General features: G+C 43.1%; 1 protein-coding gene across 1 annotated transcript; it reads right to left on the bottom strand.

The window, feature by feature from the left end:
- Positions 1–7,998: 7,998 nt before the first annotated feature.
- opn1sw2 (opsin 1 (cone pigments), short-wave-sensitive 2) lies at positions 7,999–10,526 on the bottom strand. Its single transcript, NM_001124322.2, is given in 5 exon segments — positions 7,999–8,305; positions 8,441–8,680; positions 9,167–9,332; positions 9,514–9,682; positions 9,972–10,526. Coding segments are annotated over 5 exon segments (1,065 nt in total). The 5' UTR covers positions 10,363–10,526; the 3' UTR covers positions 7,999–8,206.
- Positions 10,527–22,963: the final 12,437 nt, after the last annotated feature.

Below are 22,963 nucleotides of genomic sequence, written 5' to 3'. Positions count from 1 at the left end.
AATTCTAAATTCCTATATGTTTTGTAGCCAAAACCAAATTAACACTCTCTCTATTTCGTGTTAAGTTGTAAGTTTATCATATTATGCATGAAATAGATCGAGACCAGTCTTAAAAGTCAGGTAATAGCGTTTAATTCAAGAGAGTACTGGTTACATACACATTTTTCCACAGGTTATAAACTGAAAATGACATCATCAGTTTCTCACACTCTCTCCGATCCACACAATAGCGCTTATATCTCTATTAATGGAACATAAAACAAACATTTTTATCTGTCTAAAGAGATATGCCATCCCTCTCCCTTAAACCCAAGGTACAGACAATTAATTTGTTTTACTTACATTTTCAGTAACAGCTTAACCAAGAACCCATTCATTTCATACCATAACATAATAGTATTAAAATAAATGGTTCTAAGCTAAATGTATACATAATTAATCATTTCAACTATAATCTCCTCCAACAGAATCTGATGCAGCCAAAGAGCTACCTTACCCGGGAAAGCACCAAACAACAGATAGGGACGTTGGACCGTCGAAGAGGCGCAAATATGATGAGAACTACATTGATTTGGGGTTCACTTATATTGGGAGTAGTGTCTTTCCTCAGCCACAGTGTGTTATATGTGCAAAAGAGCTATCTCACTCTTGTGCAGACATTTAGAAACAAAACAGTCAATTTGAAAAAAAAGCCACAGGAGTTTTTTGAGCGAGAATTAAGATGACTTTCGAGTGATAAGACATGTATAAAAGCGGGCCTCCCGGGTGGCGCAGTGGTTAAGGGCATCAGAGTCCCTGGGTTCGCGGCCAGGCTCTGTCGTAACCGGCCGCGACCGGGACGTCCGTGAGGCGACGCACAATTGGCCTAGCGTCGTCCGGGTTAGGGAGGGATTGGTCGGTAGGGATCTCCTTGTCTCATCGCGCACCAGCGACTCCTGTGGCGGGCTGGGCGCAGTGCGCGCTAGCCAAGGTTGCCAGGTGCACGGTGTAGCCTCCGACACATTGGTGCGGCTGGCTTCCGGGTTGGATGCGCACTGTGTTAAGAAGCAGTACGGCTGGTTGGGTTGTGTATCGGAGGACGCATGACATTCAACCTTCGTCTCTCCCGAGCCCGTACGGGAGTTGTAGCAATGAGACAAGATAGTAGCTACTACAATTGGATACCACGAAATTGGGGAGAAAAAGGGGTAAAATTAAAAATCAAAAAAAGACATGTATAAAAGCAACAGATACCATTCATTTATAAGTCGGGGCTAGAAACGTCTCATATGGTGATCTACCGAGTGGCTAGGCCAGGCAGGCCCCATATTATTGTGGAGGACTTAATTCTTCCTGCTGGGACAATGCTGGGGGAAAAGGCCAAAAAAACTATACAGGCAATGTCTTCATCAAACAACACTGTTTCACGACACATCAGTGACATGGCAGGAGATGTTTTGAAACAATTACTGCTTCGCATACAAGCTAGTGAATTCTATGCGTTGCAGCTGGATGAGTCAACAGACGTGGCGGGCCTGGCACAGCTCCTGGTATGTTTATGGGGGGTCAATTAAGGAAGACATCCTCTTCTGCAAACCACTGGAAACCAGGACAACAGGAGAGGATATTTTTAAAGTACTGGACAGCTTTGTGACATCAAATGGACTTTGGTGGTCAAGATGTGTTGGTACCTGTACTGATGGCAAAAAGCCATGACAAGGAAACATAATGGAGTGGTAACGTGCGTGCAAGCAGTTGCTCCTGATGCCACTAGGTTACACTGCAGCATCCAGCGAGAGGCTCTTGCTGCCAAGGGAATGCCTGACAGCTTGAAAGACGTTTTGGACACTACAGAGAAAATGGTTAACTTTGTTAAAGCAAGGCCGCTGAACTCTCATGTATTTTCTGCACTATGCAATGATATGGGCATCGACCATGTAACGCTTTTACAAATCAAATCAAATTGTATTTGTCACATGCGCCGAATACAACAGGTGTAGACCTTACAGTGAATACTTACTTATAAGCCTTTAACCAACTATGCAGTTTCAAGAAAATACCTAAAAAAATGAAATTCAGGGAAAAGTCAGATAAGAAAAACAAATAATTAAGAGCAACAGTGAATAACAATAGCAGGGCAATATACAGGGGGTACTGCGGTGCATCTCCTCCTCATGGACTACACCAGATTGGCCAGTTCTTTCTGTGAGATGTTACCTCACTCTTCCACCAAGGCACCTGCAAGTTCCCGGACATTTCTGGGGGGAATGGCCCTAGCTCTCGTCCCAGACGTGCTCAATGGAATTGAGATCCGGGCTCTTCACTGGCCATGGCAGAACACTGACATTCCTGTCTTGCAGGAAATCACGCACAGAACGAGCAGTATGGCTGGTGGAATTGTCATGCTGGAGGGTCATGTTAGGGTGAGCCTGCAGGAAGGGTACCACATGAGGGAGGATGTCTTCCCTGTAACGCACAGCGTTGAGATTGCCTGCAATGACAACAAGCTCAGTCCGATGATGCTGTGACACACCGTCCCAGATCATGACGGACCCTCCACCTCCAAATCTATCCCACTCCAGAGTACAGGTCTCAGTGTAACGCTCATTACTTCAACGATAAATGCGAATCCAACCATCACCCCTGGTGAGACAAAACCACGACTCGTCAGTGAAAAGCAACAGGCCTACAAGCCCTCAGTCCAGCCTCTCTCAGCCTATTGCGGACAGTCTGAGCACTGATTTAGGGATTGTGCATTCCTGGTGTAACTCAGGCAAAAAAAAGGGATGTTTATTTTTTTGCTGAGTTTATTATTCCAGCCCAGGCACAATGCAGATTTTGGCCACTAGATGGCAGCAATGTATGCGCAAAGTGTTTGACTGATCCAATGAATCATTGCATTTCTGTTCACCATTTTGTATGAGGACTGCCCAAATGTGCCTAATTGATTTGTTAATACATTTTCAAGTTCATAACTCTGCACTCTCCTCAAACAACATTATGGTATTATTTCACTGTAATAGCTACTGTAAATTGGACAGTGCAGTAAGATTAACAATAATGTAAGCTTTCTGTCAATCAGATATGTCTGTGTCCTAGGACATTTTCTTGTTACTTACAACCTCATGTTAATCATATTAGCCTACGTTAGCTCAACTGTCCTGTGGGGGACTCACCGCTTTAGAGCAGTGGTTCCCAAACTTTTTATAGTCCCGTACCCCTTTCAAACATTTAACCTCCAGCTGCATACCTCCTGTAGCACCAAGGTCAGAGCACTCTCAAATGTTGTTTTTGCCATCATTGTAAGCCTGCCACACACACACTATACAATACATTTACTAAACATAAGAATGAGTGTGAGTTTTTGTCACAACCCGGCTCGTGGGAAATGACAAAGAGCTCTTATAGGACCAGGCCATAAATAATAATCAATAACTTTGCTCTTCAATTAGCCATCTTACTTATAAAACTTTATTTGTTCATCGAAAATTGTGAATAACTCACCACAGGTTAATGAGAAGGGTGTGCTTGAAAGGATGCACATAACGCTGCAATGTTGTGTTGTATTGGAGAGAGTCTCAGTCTTAAATAATTTTCCACACTCAGTCTGTGCCTGTATTTAGTTTTCATGCTAGTGAGGGCAGAGAATCCACTCTCAGATTGGTACGTGGTTGCAAAGGGCATCAGTGTCTTAACATAGCAATTTTCCAAGGCAGGATACTCCGAGCGCAGCCCAATCCAGAAATCTGTCAGTGGTTTCTGATTAAATTACATTTTCACAGAACCGCTTGTTGCAATTTTGATGAGGCTCTCTTGTTCAGATTATCGGTAAGTGGACTGGAGGCAGGGCATGAAAGGGATAACGAATCCAGTTGTTTGTGTCATCCGTTTTGGGAAATGACCTGTGTAATTGTGCACTGAACTCACTCAGGTGCTTTGCTATATACAAAAAAATCATACAATGATGGAAAGACCTGTGTGTTGCCCTTGCTAATGCAGACAGAGAAGAGCTCCAACTTCTTAATCATAGCCTCAATTTTGTCCCGTACATTGAATATAGTTGCGGAGAGTCCCTGTAAATCCTAGATTCAGATCATTCAGGCAAGAAAAAACATCACCCAAATAAGTCGCTACATACTGACCGTTAGTGGAGAGAGTAATGGTTCATTGGAGGTTAATTATTTGACTTGGCTACCTGTATTTGACATTGTGTTGTTATTTCGCTGAACACCAGATGGTTGAATTTTATTTTTGGCAGTGAAACGAGGCTACTCAGTTAAGAAAAAAAACGCACCCAAATCTATAACCCTGTTGGAAAATATAAATGGACTGTTTGAAAATGTGAATGTGTTTTTTTTTTTACAAATGTTTTTTATTTTATATTTAGTAATTTATTTAAAAATATATATATATATATTTGGCGTACCCCCGACAGCATTGCGCGTACTCCTGTTAACTTCTTGACAAGTTAATAGGCAATTTATTGTATTTTATAAGTGATACAGAATTTTGTTTGGTTGTCAATACATTCAAATTTCAACACTTGAAGGAGATTTTTCTTCTGCTTAGTTCCATTTGTGTCACTGTGTGGCTTTAATTCCAGTTTGTCCACAAATTAATCATTGATATGTTGGATTCACGTCTCCATCTCAACCAAAAACCAACTAAATCAAATTAAATCAAACTTTAAATGCACTTTAAATAAAGTTTGATTTGATTTAGTCCTATTCTTTAACCTTGATTTTTGGTTGAGCTGGACATGTGAATCCAACATATCAAACTGGAATTAAAGTCAGACTAAGTGAGTGGCACAGATGGAACTATCCAAGCAGAAGATACATCTCCTTGGTTGTGTCGACAACCAAACACAATTCAACATCACTTAATATCATTACACTTCAAATCAACCAGTGCTTGAAACCCTGGGCCTATGTATGGTCTATTTTAGTTGAATCCGAGGTTGAATTGAAACAATAGCTGTTGATGACTTTGCAAATGCTATGTAGTCCTAAATAGCATAATTGATAATACATAAATTAATAGAGTATGGTCACATTTCATTTGCTCTGCTAAACCTACCCTTTTGAATGACTTCGATAGCAACAGTAATTGTTTTTAAGTGGAGGTCGCTCAAAAATCATTCTCACAATAGCACATTGGTAATAGCTGTAGCATCTCCAGTAGTAGGCGGTGCCCAACTTGTTTTTTTCTTTTTTTCTTCTGATAGTGGATAAAACATTGAAGATGTGACTTTGTTGAAAAGGAACAAATTCAACATATTTAATACAAGGTTTGTCTATTTTTACATTTGGTTATCATGATGACAGGATCCTATGGTTTACATTTTAACCTCAAAACAACAGTTTACGTTGATTAATTTTCGATTCCAATGTATTTGCCATGTAGATTCCACGTCACAATACGTTGACAAAACAATGTTGATTCAACCAGTTTGTGCACAGTGCGTTGCTACCATGGATAGTGTCAGTTACATCTCACCAACAGACTAAATCCTTAACATGTTGGGTCCATACTTGCGAACATTAAAACTTTTTCTCCATCTCAAAATGCTCATCAGCCAATTAAAATTGTTGATGTAGTTGCATGTGATAAAACGCTACATGTTAGCTGTTCCCATTACATAACCTGGCACATTTAGCCCTATGCTAATCTGAGTAGGAGGCAGTGAATAATTCCTGTAACAAATTCTGCATCAGCCTATGAAAGATCTTAGACTTTATATCCACCAACCAATGGCATTTCTGGAAAATAGGGCAACTTGCCCATCAGAGAGATATTTTAAACCTCCAAATTCAACGTTTACTTTTGTTCCACTTGGTCTGTCTCAAGTGTAGAGTACAAATAATTGAACGACGCATCCTTGACTAGGCTACTAGCTACTAACGTTAGACAAAATAAAAAAATGCACGTTTTCACATATCTGACAAAATACCATGTTTTTGCTCATCCATTTCACACACACATCCATGTGCTTTTACGGAAAAGAGATTAACGAGGTCTAGAGCGGTTGACTCCAAAACAACAGTGCACTTTGACCGTGCCAAGTATTTTGTTGAGGAAACATTGTTCACTGCTGGTCCTCGATGCTCGATTCAAATAACGCATTTGTGACCAAGTGAATGATTATAATAATGCATATAAAATGTTGGAAATATAAGTGTCGGCCTACACGTCTACGTAATAAATGTAAGCAATAATCAACGAGGGTCTATGCGTTCTATGGAAAAAAAATACAAAATGGAGCTCCTTATTAAATGTATTCTTAATCTACATTTTCACGATTTGGTGGGATTTGAACAATCCGTGGCAATAACGAGGGGGTTATGAGGTTGGTGGTACTATAATTGCAGAGCACGGGCTAGTGGTAATGGCTGGAGTGGAATCAGTGGAATGGTATGAAAATATGAAAATATCATAACTTCCTCCCCTCAGCAGCCTCCTGTAATTTGAACAGTCAGTCAAACACACGTGATCTAGTTGCTTTGATTATCAGAACATGCCATTGGACTTCTGTTCAGGATCATTTCAAGAACAAGTGTTGAATTACATCTACAGACTTAGATCGACATTGCATCTTTGTATCTGTCCCATTATGGTTTCTGTGAGAGCATGGGCAGCGCCACTGAAGCATCCCCATTTTGAAGTAGTCTGTTTTCTTCTTTTACTTCTTCTATGAGTTGGCAAACAAACTGCAAGGGTTCACACTGCCACCTAGAGTGTGTTGTTTGAATAGGTATAAAGCCAAGGTTGGCGATTTGCTGACACCTGCAATTATGGAATGTTTCCTCACGAATATAATGAATTTGCTGATCCGTCCTTGTGACCTGGATGGAATTATATTATCCTTCCTTAACCTATTGGAAGTCCCACCCAGTTGACAACTTAAAACATGGTGAAAGTCCTCAATGGCGCCGCCAATGCTAAAACAGGTTTTTGGGCACTAGGGCCCTCTATCTCTTTGATCACGTCCAACTACATCAACAAATATAATTTTCCCATATGGAATTTGTCATGGGGATATAATCACGGCCAGCTGTGCAGGTTAGCATAGGGCTAAATGGGTCAGGCTTTTAATTTTAATTGGCTGATGCACATTTTGAGACGAAGAAAAAGTTTAAACTTGAACTTTTTCTAATGTTCACAAACATGGACTCATTATGTAATCCAATGAGATTGTAGACTTTGGTGAAACAGATAATTAGAATACAATAAATTTGTGTTAAACTGTCAACATATGTTGATGGGCTTCCCCACTTTTCTCACCATAAATCCTGTTCATCTCCATGTTCTATGTAGCATTAAGTTCTCAGCACTAGTCTAAGCAAGTTCTCTTACTAGTCTAAGCCATATGATTGTAAATAATAGTGTTCAGGAAATTGCAATTGCTATCAATACCCTTTTATTTTTCAGCACTTGTGTCTTAGTCTTAGTGCAGTATTGTGAAACCTGCTCCCTGAAAAAATGTGACATTGTAGGATTGTGGAACATATCATGTGTAATATAATATAGTCACATTACACTATGCATTATATAGTACATTCATAGAAAAAAGAGTTCCAAAATGTCTCTTTGGCATTCCCTATAGGAAAACCCTTTTTGGTTCCAGATATACACCTGTAGGGTTCCATGTAGAGCCCTCTGTCAAAAGGGTTCAACATGGAACCCAAAAGGGTTCTACCTGGAACCAAAAAGGGTTCTACAAAGAGTTATCCTAGGGGAGAGCTGAAGATCCATTTAAGGTTCTAGATAGCACCTTTAGTATTTACTGTATGTTATGATGTATATTTAGAACTTCCGTTGCTGCTACTGTTGTTCAAATTGTAATACTAATTTTCTGGCTACCAACTTATAGACCTATGTATAGTGTATTTGCCCACTTAAACATTGTTTTATTGTCTTGTTTTGAACCACGTTGAAGCAATGCATCATAATGCACTCTATGTAAAGTGAGTATAGCGACACAAACACCCAAACCAATAAATGAGTTAAAAAAATATATACTTTTTGTGTGCATTTATTCTCATCTCTCTTTAATGCATTTAAATTGTTATAGCTACTCGTATAAGATTATCATACCACATATTTTTGACAACACCTTCAAGGACAAAACGTCCTGTTTAGTGCACATTCAATATTATTTACAATATACAAATGATCATACAGTAGCAACAGTTTATCAAGTATAATAAAAATAGAGACGCCCTCTTTAACCAGCAGAAGACACTTGAGTGACCGAGGATGTTGATGATGCTTCCTCATCATCCCCGGACTTTAATCCCAGCAAATTCATCATGCATGAGCGGAACTGAAAGTGAGGAGGAAGACAATCACTGATGGGGGAAATTATCTTATGAAAACGATCATGTGACTAAATAAGGAAAAGTTATTTAACGGTATTAAGGTAACCATTCAACCTGACACTTAAAAACTATAAACATACCAGCTTATTCATGAAGACATAGATGAGAGGGTTGTAGACTGTGGAGGCCTTGGAGAAGCAGGAAGGTATGGTGGCCAATCGGAGATCAAAGGGTGCACCACGGTTTTGTACAACCCAGACAGCAAAGGAGGCATAGGGCATCCAGCACACTAGGAAGCCCACCACCATCACCACCACCATCTTGGTGACCTCCTTCTCTGCCTTCTGGGTGGAGGCAGAGTCTGCCTGTGCCGCGGCAGCCTGTGTGGGGAGATAAAGAGGGCATGATTCCAGTGCTGTTGTAACAGCCTACTGATGTCAGTATCTCATCCCAAAGGCTTCCACTAATAATCACTATGACATGGATAGATTCCAAAATAAGCAGAAGAAAGCATGTTCTCAATTTAGAATGTCGCTAGGTTGATTGTAATTCATTAAGATGGTGGTTAGTGTTTTTGAAATGTTTCTTTTCCTACCTTTCCTTTGAACCCTTTACCCTTTTTCATGTAGGCTTTTTCGTATACATTTTGCTAATTCCACTCGAAATTACTTAGATTACCATATTATATTTTATGTTAATCCTTGTATTGTAACTAAATATATGCTGCTATATGACAATAAACTTTCCAAAAAAACTTCTGTGACTACATTGTTTTCTATGTATTGTTTCCCAGTGATAAACAATGCCCATGTTATCATGTAGCAACTAATTCAAAGGATCTCTTCCTCTGTGTAACTTGCACATACCGCCTTCATCATGAAGAGCAGCTGGGCATAGCAGAAAACAATGACACTGAATGGGACTCCGAAGCAGAAGAAGAAGAGGAACATCACATAGGACTCATTGTTGTATTTGTTGTTTGTGGTGTACCAGTCTGGTCCACAGGAGCACTGGAGACCTTCTGGAATGTATCTGGGGAAGAGAACGGATCACAGTCCTCACCTTCAAATTCAGGAACAGTGTTGCACAAGTGTTGTATCACATGTACAAACCAAAATGATTTGTGTGTGTGTCTGGGAACTTGCGTATGTGAGGTGTTTGTACACAGAGAGAGAGAAAGAGACAGAGAGATAGGAGTGAAAATGACACTGACCTACTCCAGCCAAACAGAGGGGGAAGACTGGCAGCCAATCCAAACACCCAAGTGACTGCACAGCCGATTACTGCATGTGTGCTCTTGAATTGAAAGTTACCGACTGGCTTACAAATAACCAACCATCTTTCAAACGCCACTACTGAGAGAGACCATAAGCTCACCATACCTGCAATGAAAATTAAAACACATACATGAATGGTTTATAGGGAGATGTGAATATCCTTTATACTATGAGGATTGCTAAAGCACTGCTACAGATTATCAATTTACCAAAGGATTGAAGCATACAAACTGTCAAAATAGATGTGAAATGACTAAATGAAAAGAAATGTGACACCAATACATTCATTTCAAATTGTACATATTAAGCTTGTATATTAATAGACAATAAAAAATATGTTCAGATGCAATTGTGCTCATAGTTGTAGTATTTGTAGTCTATATATTTTCCTTACCGCCAAGAGTAGCTGTAAATCCCTCAATCTGGCATGCAACCGATCCCATGATAAAGTATCTGTAGGCAAAGGACAAGCTTGCGGTGGAGGATCCAAACATGGACACCAGCAGGTTAGCTATTGCCAAGTTCACCAGAATGTAGTTGAGATGGGATCGCAGCTTCTTGAACTGGATAGTACACACGATGGTAAGGACGTTGATAGCAGTGCCGGCAACAAATAGGAAGAACATGAAAAATGACATGCCATAGAAGATAGCACTGCCCGCCAGGTGGTCCTGAGGAACCAGGAAGGGGCTGAGTGAAGTGATGTTGTTGGTATCCAGCGCGATAGGGATGTAGAATCCCTCCTGGAGCTCCACGGGACGAGCATTTGACCTCATTGTGTTCATTTGATTTGATAACCAATTTGTTTTAGTATAATCCCCACTACCAAGGTTTCCCCACTACCAAGGTCTTATAACTACAAAGATCTATTCCATTAAAATGAGAATAAGTAATTCAAAATGCGTTAATTGCCTGGTGTCTACCTCAGGAGCTTGAAGGTTGATCGCATGTCCTGTTGGGGAACTAAGTGGACTTTTATAAGGCCTTAAGAGTGATATCACAGTGCCCCACCCTCAAATGAAAGATGTCAAGTAATTTCCTCAACACACAAGTCCTCTCATACAACCACACACACCTGCACATGTATATAAGACACAGTCCCTGAACGTAATCTTCTTTCCGTGCAGAAAAACCTGGATGATAAGGATGATCCCATTTACATAGATAGCAGTTCAGTGTTACTGCAGCCAGCTAATCTTCTTTCCAATGCTGTTAAGCCGGCTAATGGTACGCATTTCAGCCTTTTGTAATCTGCGCTCTGCTGGTTTAACTCTGGCTTTGTGCTGGATGTCTTGGTCTTTAGGGACTTATCCATAAATGCTTTTGACGTGCCATCAACACTTTCTTCAGAAACAGAGGACTGAATCGCACAAACAATTGAAATAGGGTAACATGAAAAAATAGCTCAGGTCTTTGGTGTTTATCTAATAAGCTTACAACAGCTGTCCTGACTGTTTGTAACCTTTAAACATTTTTGAATTACTTTGACAAATTCCTACAAATGGAAGTTTTGTTGCTAATATTTACCTCAAATGTTGACTTGAGTGTTGGCTTGACTGCATATTTAATCCTTTGCAATATAACCTTCATCTTAAGTACTTATGTAATTATTTTACAATGTTTTTGTCCATTTAGGGGACCTTTTTGGCTCAAGAGGCAAATATTCTGTATAGAATTCAGGTATAGGCCTTCACGCTTGAGCAAACAAAAGAAGTAGGAGGGCTGCTTAACAAAAATGACAAGAATCTAATGATAGGGCTTAACCAGGACAATGGTAAACAGGTGTTGGAGCACTCAAAAAACAGGCATATACTTTATACTGTATATAACTCTTCTTACACTCAGGCATTATTCCATTATGAATACAGGTTGAAATGAAATTTCATGATTCTGAGAAATGCCGCTTATGAGTAATTCTACACAACCTGGACCCTCTCTTTCTAAAATTATCCGCAGCCATTGTTGCAACCCCTATTACCAATCTGTTCAACCTCTCTTTCATATCATCCGAGATTCCTAAAGATTGGAAAGCTGCCGCGGCCATCCCCCTCTTCAAAGGGGTGACACACTAGACCCAAACTGTTACAGACCTATATCCATCCTGCCCTGCCTTTCTAAAATCTTCGAAAGCCAAGTTAATTAACAAACAGATCACTGATTATTTCGAATCCCACCGTACCTTCTCCGCTGTGCAATCCAGTTTTCGAACTGGTTACTTGTGCACCTCAGCCACACTCAAGGTACTAATGTCAGGTGCGTGAATGAGGACCCAAAAGCGAATTAACAAACAGAGTTTATTTTAATGATAAACACACGTGGGCTCAGATGGACAGGTAGATTCCGACAGGACAGGACAAGGTTGCAGCAAACACGATGATAGTCTGGTTCAGGCATGAGACACACAAACAAGAATCCGACAAGGACAGGAACAAAAACAGAGAGAGATATAGAGGACCTAATCAGAGGGAAAAAGGGAACAGGTGGGAAAAGGGGTGAATGAGGTAGTCAGAGAAGACAAGGAACAGCTGGGGGAAAGAGGGACAGAAACGGTAACCTAGTACGACCAGCAGAGGGAGACAGGGTGAAAGGAAAGGACAGAAAGACACAACATGACAATACATGACAGTACCCCCCCACTCACCGAGCGCCTCCTGGCGCACTCGAGGAGGAAACCTGGCGGCAACGGAGGAAATCCTCGATCAGCGCACGGTCCAGCACGTCCCGAGAGGGAACCCAACTCCTCTCCTCAGGACCGTACCCCTCCCAATCTACGAGGTACTGGTGACCACGGCCCCGAGGACGCATGTCCAAAATCCGAGCGGGGGCGCGAAGAACGGGCTTGATACAGGAGACATGGAAGACCGGGTGGACGCGACGAAGGTATCGCGGAAGAAGAAGTCGAACTGCGACAGGATTAATGACCCGAGAAATACGGAACGGACCAATGAACCGCGGGGTCAACTTGCGAGAAGCCGTCTTAAGGGGAAGGTTCTGAGTGGAGAGCCAAACTCTCTGACCGCGACAATATCTAGGACTCTTAGTTCTACGCTTATTAGCAGCCCTCACAGTCTGCGTCCTATAACGGCAAAGTGCAGACCTGACCCTCTTCCAGGTGCGCTCGCAACGTTGGACAAAAGCCTGAGCGGAGGGGACGCTGGACTCGGCAAACTGAGATGAGAACAGCGGAGGCTGGTACCCGAGGCTACTCTGAAAAGGAGATAGCCCGGTCGCAGACGAAGGAAGCGAGTTGTGGGCGTATTCTGCCCAGGGGAGCTGTTCTGACCAAGACGCAGGGTTGCGAAAAGAAAGACTGCGTAAGATGCGACCAATAGTCTGATTGGCCCGTTCTGCTTGACCGTTAGACTGGGGGTGAAAGCCGGAAGAGAGACTGACGGAAGCCCCAATCAAACGGCAAAACTCCCTCCAAAATTGAGACGTGAATTGCGGACCTCTGTCCGAAACGACGTCTGACGGAAGGCCATGAATTCTGAAAACATTCTCGATGATGATTTGTGCCGTCTCTTTAGCAGAAGGAAGCTTAGCAAGGGGAATGAAATGAGCCGCCTTAGAGAACCTATCGACAACCGTAAGAATAACAGTCTTCCCCGCTGACGAAGGCAGTCCGGTGACAAAATCTAAGGCGATGTGAGACCACGGTCGAGAGGGAATGGGAAGCGGCCTGAGACGGCCGGCAGGAGGAGAGTTACCGGACTTAGTCTGCGCGCAGACCGAACAAGCAGCCACGAAACGACACGTGTCATGCTCCCGGGTGGGCCACCAAAAACGCTGGCGAATGGAAGCAAGCGTACCCCGAACGCCAGGGTGGCCGGCTAACTTGGCAGAGTGAGCCCACTGAAGAACGGCCAGACGAGTAGGAACGGGAACGAAAAGAAGGTTCCTAGGACAAGCGCGCGGCGACGGAGTGTGAGTGAGCGCTTGCTTTACCTGCCTCTCAATTCCCCAGACAGTCAACCCGACAACACGCCCCTCAGGGAGAATCCCCTCGGGTCAGTGGAGGCTACTGAAGAACTGAAGAGACGAGATAAAGCATCAGGCTTGGTGTTCTTAGAGCCCGGACGATAAGAAATCACGAACTCGAAACGAGCGAAAAACAGCGCCCAACGCGCCTGACGCGCATTAAGTCGTTTGGCAGAACGGATGTACTCAAGGTTCCTATGGTCAGTCCAAACGACAAAAGGAACGGTCGCCCCCTCCAACCACTGTCGCCATTCGCCTAGGGCTAACCGGATGGCGAGCAGTTCGCGGTTTCCCACATCATAGTTACGTTCCGACGGCGACAGGCGATGAGAAAAATACGCGCATGGGTGGACCTTGTCGTCAGAGAGGGAGCGCTGAGAAAGAATGGCTCCCACGCCCACCTCTGACGCGTCAACCTCGACAACGAACTGTCTAGAGACGTCAGGTGTAACAAGGATAGGAGCGGATGTAAAACGATTCTTGAGGAGATCAAAAGCTCCCTGGGCGGAAACGGACCACTTAAAGCACGTCTTGACAGAAGTAAGGGCTGTGAGAGGAGCTGCCACCTGACCGAAATTACGGATGAAACGACGATAGAAGTTCGCGAAGCCGAGAAAGCGCTGCAGCTCGATGCGTGACTTAGGGGCGGGCCAATCAATGACAGCTTGGACCTTAGCGGGATCCATCTTAATGCCTTCAGCGGAAATAACAGAACCGAGAAATGTGACGGAGGAGGCATGAAAAGTGCACTTCTCAGCCTTCACAAAAAGACAATTCTCTAAAAGGCGCTGGAGGACACGTCGAACGTGCTGAACATGAATCTGGAGTGACGGTGAAAAAATCAGGATATCGTCAAGGTAAACGAAAACAAAGATGTTCAGCATGTCTCTCAGGACATCATTGACTAATGCCTGAAAGACAGCTGGAGCGTTAGCGAGGCCGAAAGGAAGAACCCGGTATTCAAAGTGCCCTAACGGAGTGTTAAACGCCGTCTTCCACTCGTCCCCCTCCCTGATGCGCACGAGATGGTAAGCGTTACGAAGGTCCAACTTAGTGAAAAACCTGGCTCCCTGCAGGATCTCGAAGGCTGAAGACATAAGAGGAAGCGGATAACGATTCTTCACTGTTATGTCATTCAGCCCTCGATAATCTATGCAGGGGCGCAGAGACCCGTCCTTCTTCTTGACAAAAAAACCCCCCGCTCCGGCGGGAGAGGAGGAGGGGACTATGGTACCGGCGTCAAGAGCTACAGACAAATAATCCTCGAGAGCCTTACGTTCGGGAGCCGACAGAGAGTATAGTCTACCCCGGGGGGGAGTGGTTCCCGGAAGGAGATCAATACTACAATCATACGACTGGTGTGGAGGAAGAGAGGTGGCCCTGGACCGACTGAACACCGTGCGCAGATCGTGATATTCCTCCGGCACCCCTGTCAAATCACCAGGCTCCTCCTGTGAAGAAGAGACAGAGGAAACAGGAGGGATAGCAGACATTAAACATTTCACATGACAAGAGACGTTCCAGGAGAGGATAGAATTACTAGACCAATTAATGGAAGGATTATGACAAACTAGCCAGGGATGGCCCAAAACAACAGGTGTTAAAGGTGAACGAAAAATTAAAAAATAAATGGTTTCGCTATGATTACCAGAAACAGTGAGGGTTAAAGGTAGCGTCTCACGCTGAATCCTGGGGAGAGGACTACCATCCAGGGCGAACAAGGCCGTGGACTCCCTTAACTGTCTGAGAGGAATGTCATGTTCCCGAGCCCAGGTCTCGTCCATAAAACAGCCCTCCGCCCCAGAGTCTATTAAGGCACTGCAGGAAGCTGACGAACCGGTCCAGCGTAGATGGACCGACAAGGTAGTGCAGGATCTTGAAGGAGAGACAGGAGTAGTAGCGCTCACCAGTAGCCCTCCGCTTACTGATGAGCTCTGGCTTTTACTGGACATGAAGTGACAAAATGACCAGCAGAACCGCAATAGAGACAGAGGCGGTTGGTGATTCTCCGTTCCCTCTCCTTAGTCGAGATGCGGATACCTCCCAGCTGCATAGGCTCAGCTCCCGAGCCGGCAGAGGAAGATGGTAGTGATGCGGAGAGGGGGGCAACGGAGAGCGCGAGCTCCTTTCCACGAGCTCGGTGACGAAGATCAACCCGTCGCTCAATGCGAATAGCGAGTTCAATCAAGGAATCCACGCTGGAAGGAACCTCCCGGGAGAGAATCTCATCCTTTACCTCTGCGCGGAGACCCTCCAGAAGACGAGCGAGCAAAGCCGGCTCGTTCCAGCCACTGGAGGCAGCAAGAGTGCGAAACTCAATAGAGTAGTCTGTTATGGATCGATTGCCTTGACATAGGGAAGACAGGGCCCTGGAAGCCTCCTCCCCAAAAACAGATCGATCAAAAACCCGTATCATCTCCTCCTTAAAGTCCTGATACTGGTTAGTACACTCAGCCCTTGCCTCCCAGATTGCCGTGCCCCACTCACGAGCCCGTCCAGTAAGGAGAGATATGACGTAGGCGACACGAGCAGTGCTCCTGGCGTAAGTGTTGGGCTGGAGAGAAAACACAATATCACACTGGGTGAGGAACGAGCGGCATTCAGTGGGCTCCCCAGAGTAACACGGCGGGTTATTGATTCTGGGCTCCGGAGATCCGAAAGCCCTGGAAGTGGCCGGTGGATCGAGGCGGAGATGGTGAACCTGTTCTGTGAGGTTGGAGACTTGGGTGGCCAGGGTCTCAACGGCATGTCGAGCAGCAGACAATTCCTGCTCGTGTCTGCCTAGCATCGCTCCCTGGATCTCGACGGCTGAGTGGAGAGGATCCGAAGTCGCTGGGTCCATTCTTGGTCGGATTCTTCTGTCAGGTGCGTGAATGAGGACCCAAAAGCGAATTAACAAACAGAGTTTCTTTTAATGATAAACACACGTGGGCTCAGATGGACAGGTAGATTCCGACAGGACAGGACAAGGTTGCAGCAAACACGATGATAGTCTGGTTCAGGCATGAGACACACAAACAAGAATCCGACAAGGACAGGAACAAAAACAGAGAGAGATATAGAGGACCTAATCAGAGGGAAAAAGGGAACAGGTGGGAAAAGGGGTGAATGAGGTAGTCAGAGAAGACAAGGAACAGCTGGGGGAAAGAGGGACAGAAACGGTAACCTAGTACGACCAGCAGAGGGAGACAGGGTGAAAGGAAAGGACAGAAAGACACAACATGACAATACATGACAACTAAACGATATCATAACCGCCATCGATAAAAGACAGTACTGTGCAGCCGTCTTCATCGACCTGGCCAAGGCTTTCGACTCTGTCAATCACCGTATTCTTATCGGCAGACTCAACAGCCTTGGTATCTCAAATGACTGCCTCATTTGGTTCACCAACTACTTCTCAGATAGAGTTCAGTGTGTCAAATCGGAGGGCCTGTTGTCCGGTCCTCTGACAGTCTCTATGGGGGTACCACAGGGTTCAATTCTTGGGCCGACTCTTTTGTCTGTATATATCAACGGTGTCGCTCTTGCTGCTGGTGATTCCTTGTTCCACCTCTACACAGACGACACCATTCTGTATACATCTGGCACCTCTTTGGACACTGTGTTAACCAACCTCCAAATCAGCTTCAATGCCATACAACACTCCTTCCGTGGCCTCCAACTGCTCTTAAACACTAGTAAAACTAAATGCATGCTCTTCAACCGATTACTGCCCGCACCAGCCTGCCCGACTAGCATCACTACTCTGGATGGTCCTGACTTAGAATATGTGCACAACTACAAATACCTAGGTGTCTGGCTAGACTGTAAACTCTCCTTTCAGACTCACACTAAGCATCTCCAATCCAAAATTAAATCTAGAATCGGCTTCCTATTTTGCAACAAAGGCTCCTTCAATCACGCTGCCAAACATACCCATGTAAAACCTACTATCCTACCGATCCTCGACTTCGGCGATGTCATTTACAAAATAGCCTCCAACACTCTACTCAGCAACCTGGATGCAGTCTATCACAGTGCCACCTGTTTTGTCACCAAAGCCCCATATACTACCCACCACTGCTCTCATTGGCTGGCATTCACTACATATTCGTCGCAAGACCCACTGGCTCCAGGTCATCTATAAGTCTTTGCTAGGTAAACCTCCACCTTATCTCAGCTCACTGGTCACCATAGCAACACCCACCCGTAGCACGCGCTCCAGCAGGTACAGTGCCTTGCGAAAGTATTCGGCCCCCTTGAACTTTGCGACCTTTTGCCACATTTCAGGCTTCAAACATAAAGATATAAAACTGTATTTTTTTTGTGAAGAATCAACAACAAGTGGGACACAATCATGAAGTGGAACGACATTTATTGGATATTTCAAACTTTTTTAACAAATCAAAAACTGAAAAATTGAGCGTGCAAAATTATTCAGCCCCTTTACTTTCAGTGCAGCAAACTCTCTCCAGAAGTTCAGTGAGGATCTCTGAATGATCCAATGTTGACCTAAATGACTAATGATGATAAATACAATCCACCTGTGTGTAATCAAGTCTCCGTATAAATGCACCTGCACTGTGATAGTCTCAGAGGTCCGTCAAAAGCGCAGAGAGCATCATGAAGAACAAGGAACACACCAGGCAGGTCCGAGATACTGTTGTGAAGAAGTTTAAAGCCGGATTTGGATACAAAAAGATTTCCCAAGCTTTAAACATCCCAAGGAGCACTGTGCAAGCGATAATATTGAAATGGAAGGAGTATCAGACCACTGCAAATCTACCAAGACCTGGCCGTCCCTCTAAACTTTCAGCTCATACAAGGAGAAGACTGATCAGAGATGCAGCCAAGAGGCCCATGATCACTCTGGATGAACTGCAGAGATCTACAGCTGAGGTGGGAGACTCTGTCCATAGGACAACAATCAGTCGTATATTGCACAAATCTGGCCTTTATGGAAGAGTGGCAAGAAGAAAGCCATTTCTTAAAGATATCCATAAAAAGTGTTGTTTAAAGTCTGCCACAAGCCACCTGGGAGACACACCAAACATGTGGAAGAAGGTGCTCTGGTCAGATGAAACCAAAATGGGACTTTTTGGCAACAATGCAAAACGTTATGTTTGGCGTAAAAGCAACACAGCTCATCACCCTGAACACACAATGCCCACTGTCAATAATGGTGGTGGCAGCATCATGGTTTGGGCCTGCTTTTCTTCAGCAGGGACAGGGAAGATGGTTAAAATTGATGGGAAGATGGATGGAGCCAAATACAGGACCATTCTGGAAGAAAACCTGATGGAGTCTGCAAAAGACCTGAGACTGGGATGGAGATTTGTCTTCCAACAAGACAATGATCCAAAACATAAAGCAAAATCTACAATGGAATGGTTCAAAAATAAACATATCCAGGTGTTAGAATGGACAAGTCAAAGTCCAGACCTGAATCCAATCGAGAATCTGTGGAAAGAACTGAAAACTGCTGTTCACAAATGCTCTCCATCCAACCTCACTGAGCTCGAGCTGTTTTGCAAGGAGGAATGGGAAAAAATGTCAGTCTCTCCATGTGCAAAACTGATAGAGACATACCCCAAGCGACTTACAGCTGTAATCGCAGCAAAAGGTGGCGCTACAAAGTATTAACTTAAGGGGGCTGAATAATTTTGCACGCCCAATTTTTCAGTTTTTGATTTGTTAAAAAAGTTTGAAATATCCAATAAATGTCGTTCCACTTCATGATTGTGTTGTTGATTCTCCACAAAAAAATACAGTTTTATATCTTTATGTTTGAAGCCTGAAATGTGGCAAAAGGTCGCAAAGTTCAAGGGGGCCGAATACTTTCGCAAGGCACTGTATACCTCACTGGTCATCCCCAAAGCCAGCACCTCTTGTGATACTTTTCCAACCAGTTCTCTGCTGCCAATGACTGGAACGAATTGCAAAAATCGCTGAAGTTGGAGACTGAAATCTCCCTTACTAACGTTAAGCATCAGCTATCTGATCAAATACTAATTGAGTGTATGTAAACTTCTGACCCACTGGGAATGTGATGAAAGAAATAAAAGCTCTTCTATTATTCTGATATTTCACATTCTTAAAATAAAGTGGAGATCCTAACTGACCTGAGACAGGGAATTTTTACTGGGATTAAATGTCAGGAATTGTGAAAAACTGTGTTTAAATGTATTTGGCTGAGGTGTATGTAAACCTCTGACTTCAACTGTATATCCTAACTTCACTTTGTTGGGCAAAGGCTCAACTTCAAAACTCAAAAGAGCAATGACTCTTCTGTTTCCCCACTCTCGCCACCCTGTCTGCGTCGTATCAATTGAAGAGCATCACATACACCGGGAATCTTTCCCCTCAGCTGGTCAACTTTTATATTTACTGCTACCCAGTTATTACTCCTTTCATTGATGCCCTTTTCTTGAAAATGAAACAATTCACTTTTCTTGCCACCATTTGTTTTAGTCTGAGAGCATTCTCCCTGCGACCAACAGAAACACAAACAATTATCACTAGACCACTTCTGGCTACCCTTGCCCAACTCTTTTTTCACCCATCGTGAAACCAGAAATGGATTAGCCAAAAGGCAAGGGTCCACTTTTTCCATAAACTTCACTCCTACTGTCAGACTCAGCTTTTTCCTGATCCTCGGTGCATACCTCCGTCTCCGATAACTTCAGCGCACCTACCACCTCCAATACTTCATCCTCATTCACTTCAATTTCTCCTCCTGTCTTCAGCTCCCTCTGCTTACACTTTCTACCATTCTTCTTTAACAAACCATCTCCCTTTTCCCACCATTTTTATCTGACTCAAGCTCACCCTCTTCTTCCCTCTCTCTTAGACCTCCTCTCCCTCTCTTTTTCCCTCCATTCCTTCTCCGTTTTCCAAGTACACGTCTCCTTATGATAATACTGCCCTACTCCTGACAACCGTCTTGTTCTTGCTTTCTCTAGGGACTCCATTTCCGCCAAGGCGTCCCTCGCCCATAAACAACTACAGGACAATATTTGATCCTTTATTAAAATATAACCCGCCTCGTAGCTTCGCTCCGCCAGCAAACTTTCTCTTAACATTTTTTATCAGTTGACTGCGATCTTTAAAGGGAGGGAGGAGGGAGTTGGGTTCATCGCACCTCGTTTCTCGCTACCTAGGTGTTGCCTCTCACTCAGAACAAGGTTGCTTACTCAGCCTTTAACCTTTATTTTCTCCTTTTACTGAAGGTGCTTCAACAGGCACTCCCACAATCTCATTAATTAACACATTAGCTAATTAACAGGTGCGTCACCATAATTAAAGGTCTAATTCTGGCATGCCAGAATTCTTGGAACTTACGTTGTAAAGGCTTAATTTGTGCTAATTACATGATACATTGATTTGATTAAGGTATCAAGGCTTGATTGTTTAGCACTTGGCTTGAGAAGGTTTACTGACCTCTTGAGAAGGTACATTTATCCTTTAAAGAGCAAGGGCAAAAACTGAATAACAGGATATAAACATTTTACTGAGTAATTTTGTACAGAATATATATGAAATCTTTAAAAAAACATCCCAAAAATAAATCGCATCTCAGAAAAAATATAATGCTGTTGTGTGATTTCTGACCACTAGGGGAGGCTACTCAACAAGCATTTTGCCCCCCCCCCCCCCCCTCTTGCATATGCTGTTGTTTTTTCTAGTTGTGCACAAACTGTCTTTCTATTTGAGCAAATAAATCAATTAATAAGACTGTCCTTTTGAAGTCTATTAGCGTACCGTGCTGTTATCTTAATTTGTTTATTGGCTAAGTAGTTAATTGGTTAATTACTCTCCTCCCTAGCACATCACACAGCCCCTCTCTCAAACGTAGCCAACACATGCTCAAAGACACACTAGTTTTCTTTACCTGTAGTTCTGGAACAATCATGAGCTCATAAATGTTTTAATATCAGATCTGCACATATAACTGACATTTGTTGTGCAAATATACTATTAACGTCTTTTAAAAATGTTAGTTGCACGTGCATATCTATTTGGCCAATATTGAGTAGCCTGACAGAGGAATTTGGTTTAACACCTAACTTTTTTTTGTTTCTGCTTGTGTTTTTACTTGTGTGTCTACATCTAATAGACCTAAATAATAAAGGTTTGCTGCATTATAAATTCCAAATGGCATATTGTCAAAGTAATGTACTTGAATATTTGTGTGTAACCGCTTAGTTCCTTGGTAGGTCAATATAATTAGCCATTCCCTCCCTACCGCCCCATTCACCTCATTCCCTCTCCTGCCTTCTTTGTCTTAATTCTCGGGACTTTCGACTTGTGTGACCTGTAGTAATCGCTTTAGCTGCTCAGCTCTTTCCAGAAACATGCCTAAGGCTCTTAACAGGGATAGTGGGAAGCTGCTAAGTGGGATACCTAGGGTGAGGATGCGTCACCTTGTGTAACAGTCCTGTCTGTGCTGCATTCCCATTCGGAAGGAGGCAGACAGACATATTTTAATGTTCATTTGTTTGACGAATAGCTTATAATATCAATAGTAACAAGATGATGTGAAGATGGTAAAGGTTAGAAGGGTTACATGCTTGTAGTATTCGAAAATACGGGTGAAAGTGCTGAGTGGTTCATACATCACACATAGGAGCTGTCTGTGTGCTATAGGGTTCAGGTATGTCTACAATGTTGGATACCTTATCCAACATTATGAACATTATGAAGAAAATATGTACATATTATGAGAAGTAAACCTACAATCTTTACTCGCTGTTCCCGACAAACTATCAGCTATCACTGCTAAGCTTATCCAGTCCATCTGATCTTCTTCCGTCACTAAATCCATTGCAATCCACAACCTGTCTGTGCATAACACAAGTCATCCAATTAAAACATCTATTCTCCAGCTAAGACTAGCTGGAGCTAAGACTCCATCACTGTAAAACATGCTTGATGCATGCTCCAAGTCAGATGCCTGATCATCTGGATGTCACATAATGTTCTGTAATCATGATATGTTTGACATATTAAAACTAAATCAAATGACTGGTATCAGACAGGTTCATTTCTCTTTTTATTGAGTTTGGAAGTCATGTTTAACAAATAATTGTACAATGCTAAGTAATGCTGGTAATTTCCATGTGAGCACCAACATGTGATGTTCAAAGGAGCATGTCCAATTGGGTGTCAAATGAAAGCTAAGAGTTGATATGTTTTGGGGAAAAAGATACAACAATTTTCAATGTATAAAATTAAGCATCTGGTCAAACAGATGGAAAATGGGTCTTAGAAAAACCTAGCAGAAAAAGTCTTAAAAGGTATTAGAAATACACCCAAACACAATAATACTGAAGTAAAGACCCCTGCCAAATAATATCAATACTTAGTTTTGGAGAAATGATTTGACTTGTATAAGTTAAAAAAACATTGCCGTGTGGCTTATAATTC

The sequence above is a fragment of the Oncorhynchus mykiss genome, chromosome 17 (assembly GCF_013265735.2).
Source record: "Oncorhynchus mykiss isolate Arlee chromosome 17, USDA_OmykA_1.1, whole genome shotgun sequence".
NCBI lineage: Eukaryota > Metazoa > Chordata > Actinopteri > Salmoniformes > Salmonidae > Oncorhynchus > Oncorhynchus mykiss.
The sequence above is the reverse complement of the archived record's forward strand: the minus strand, read 5'-3'. Positions and strand labels throughout refer to the sequence as shown.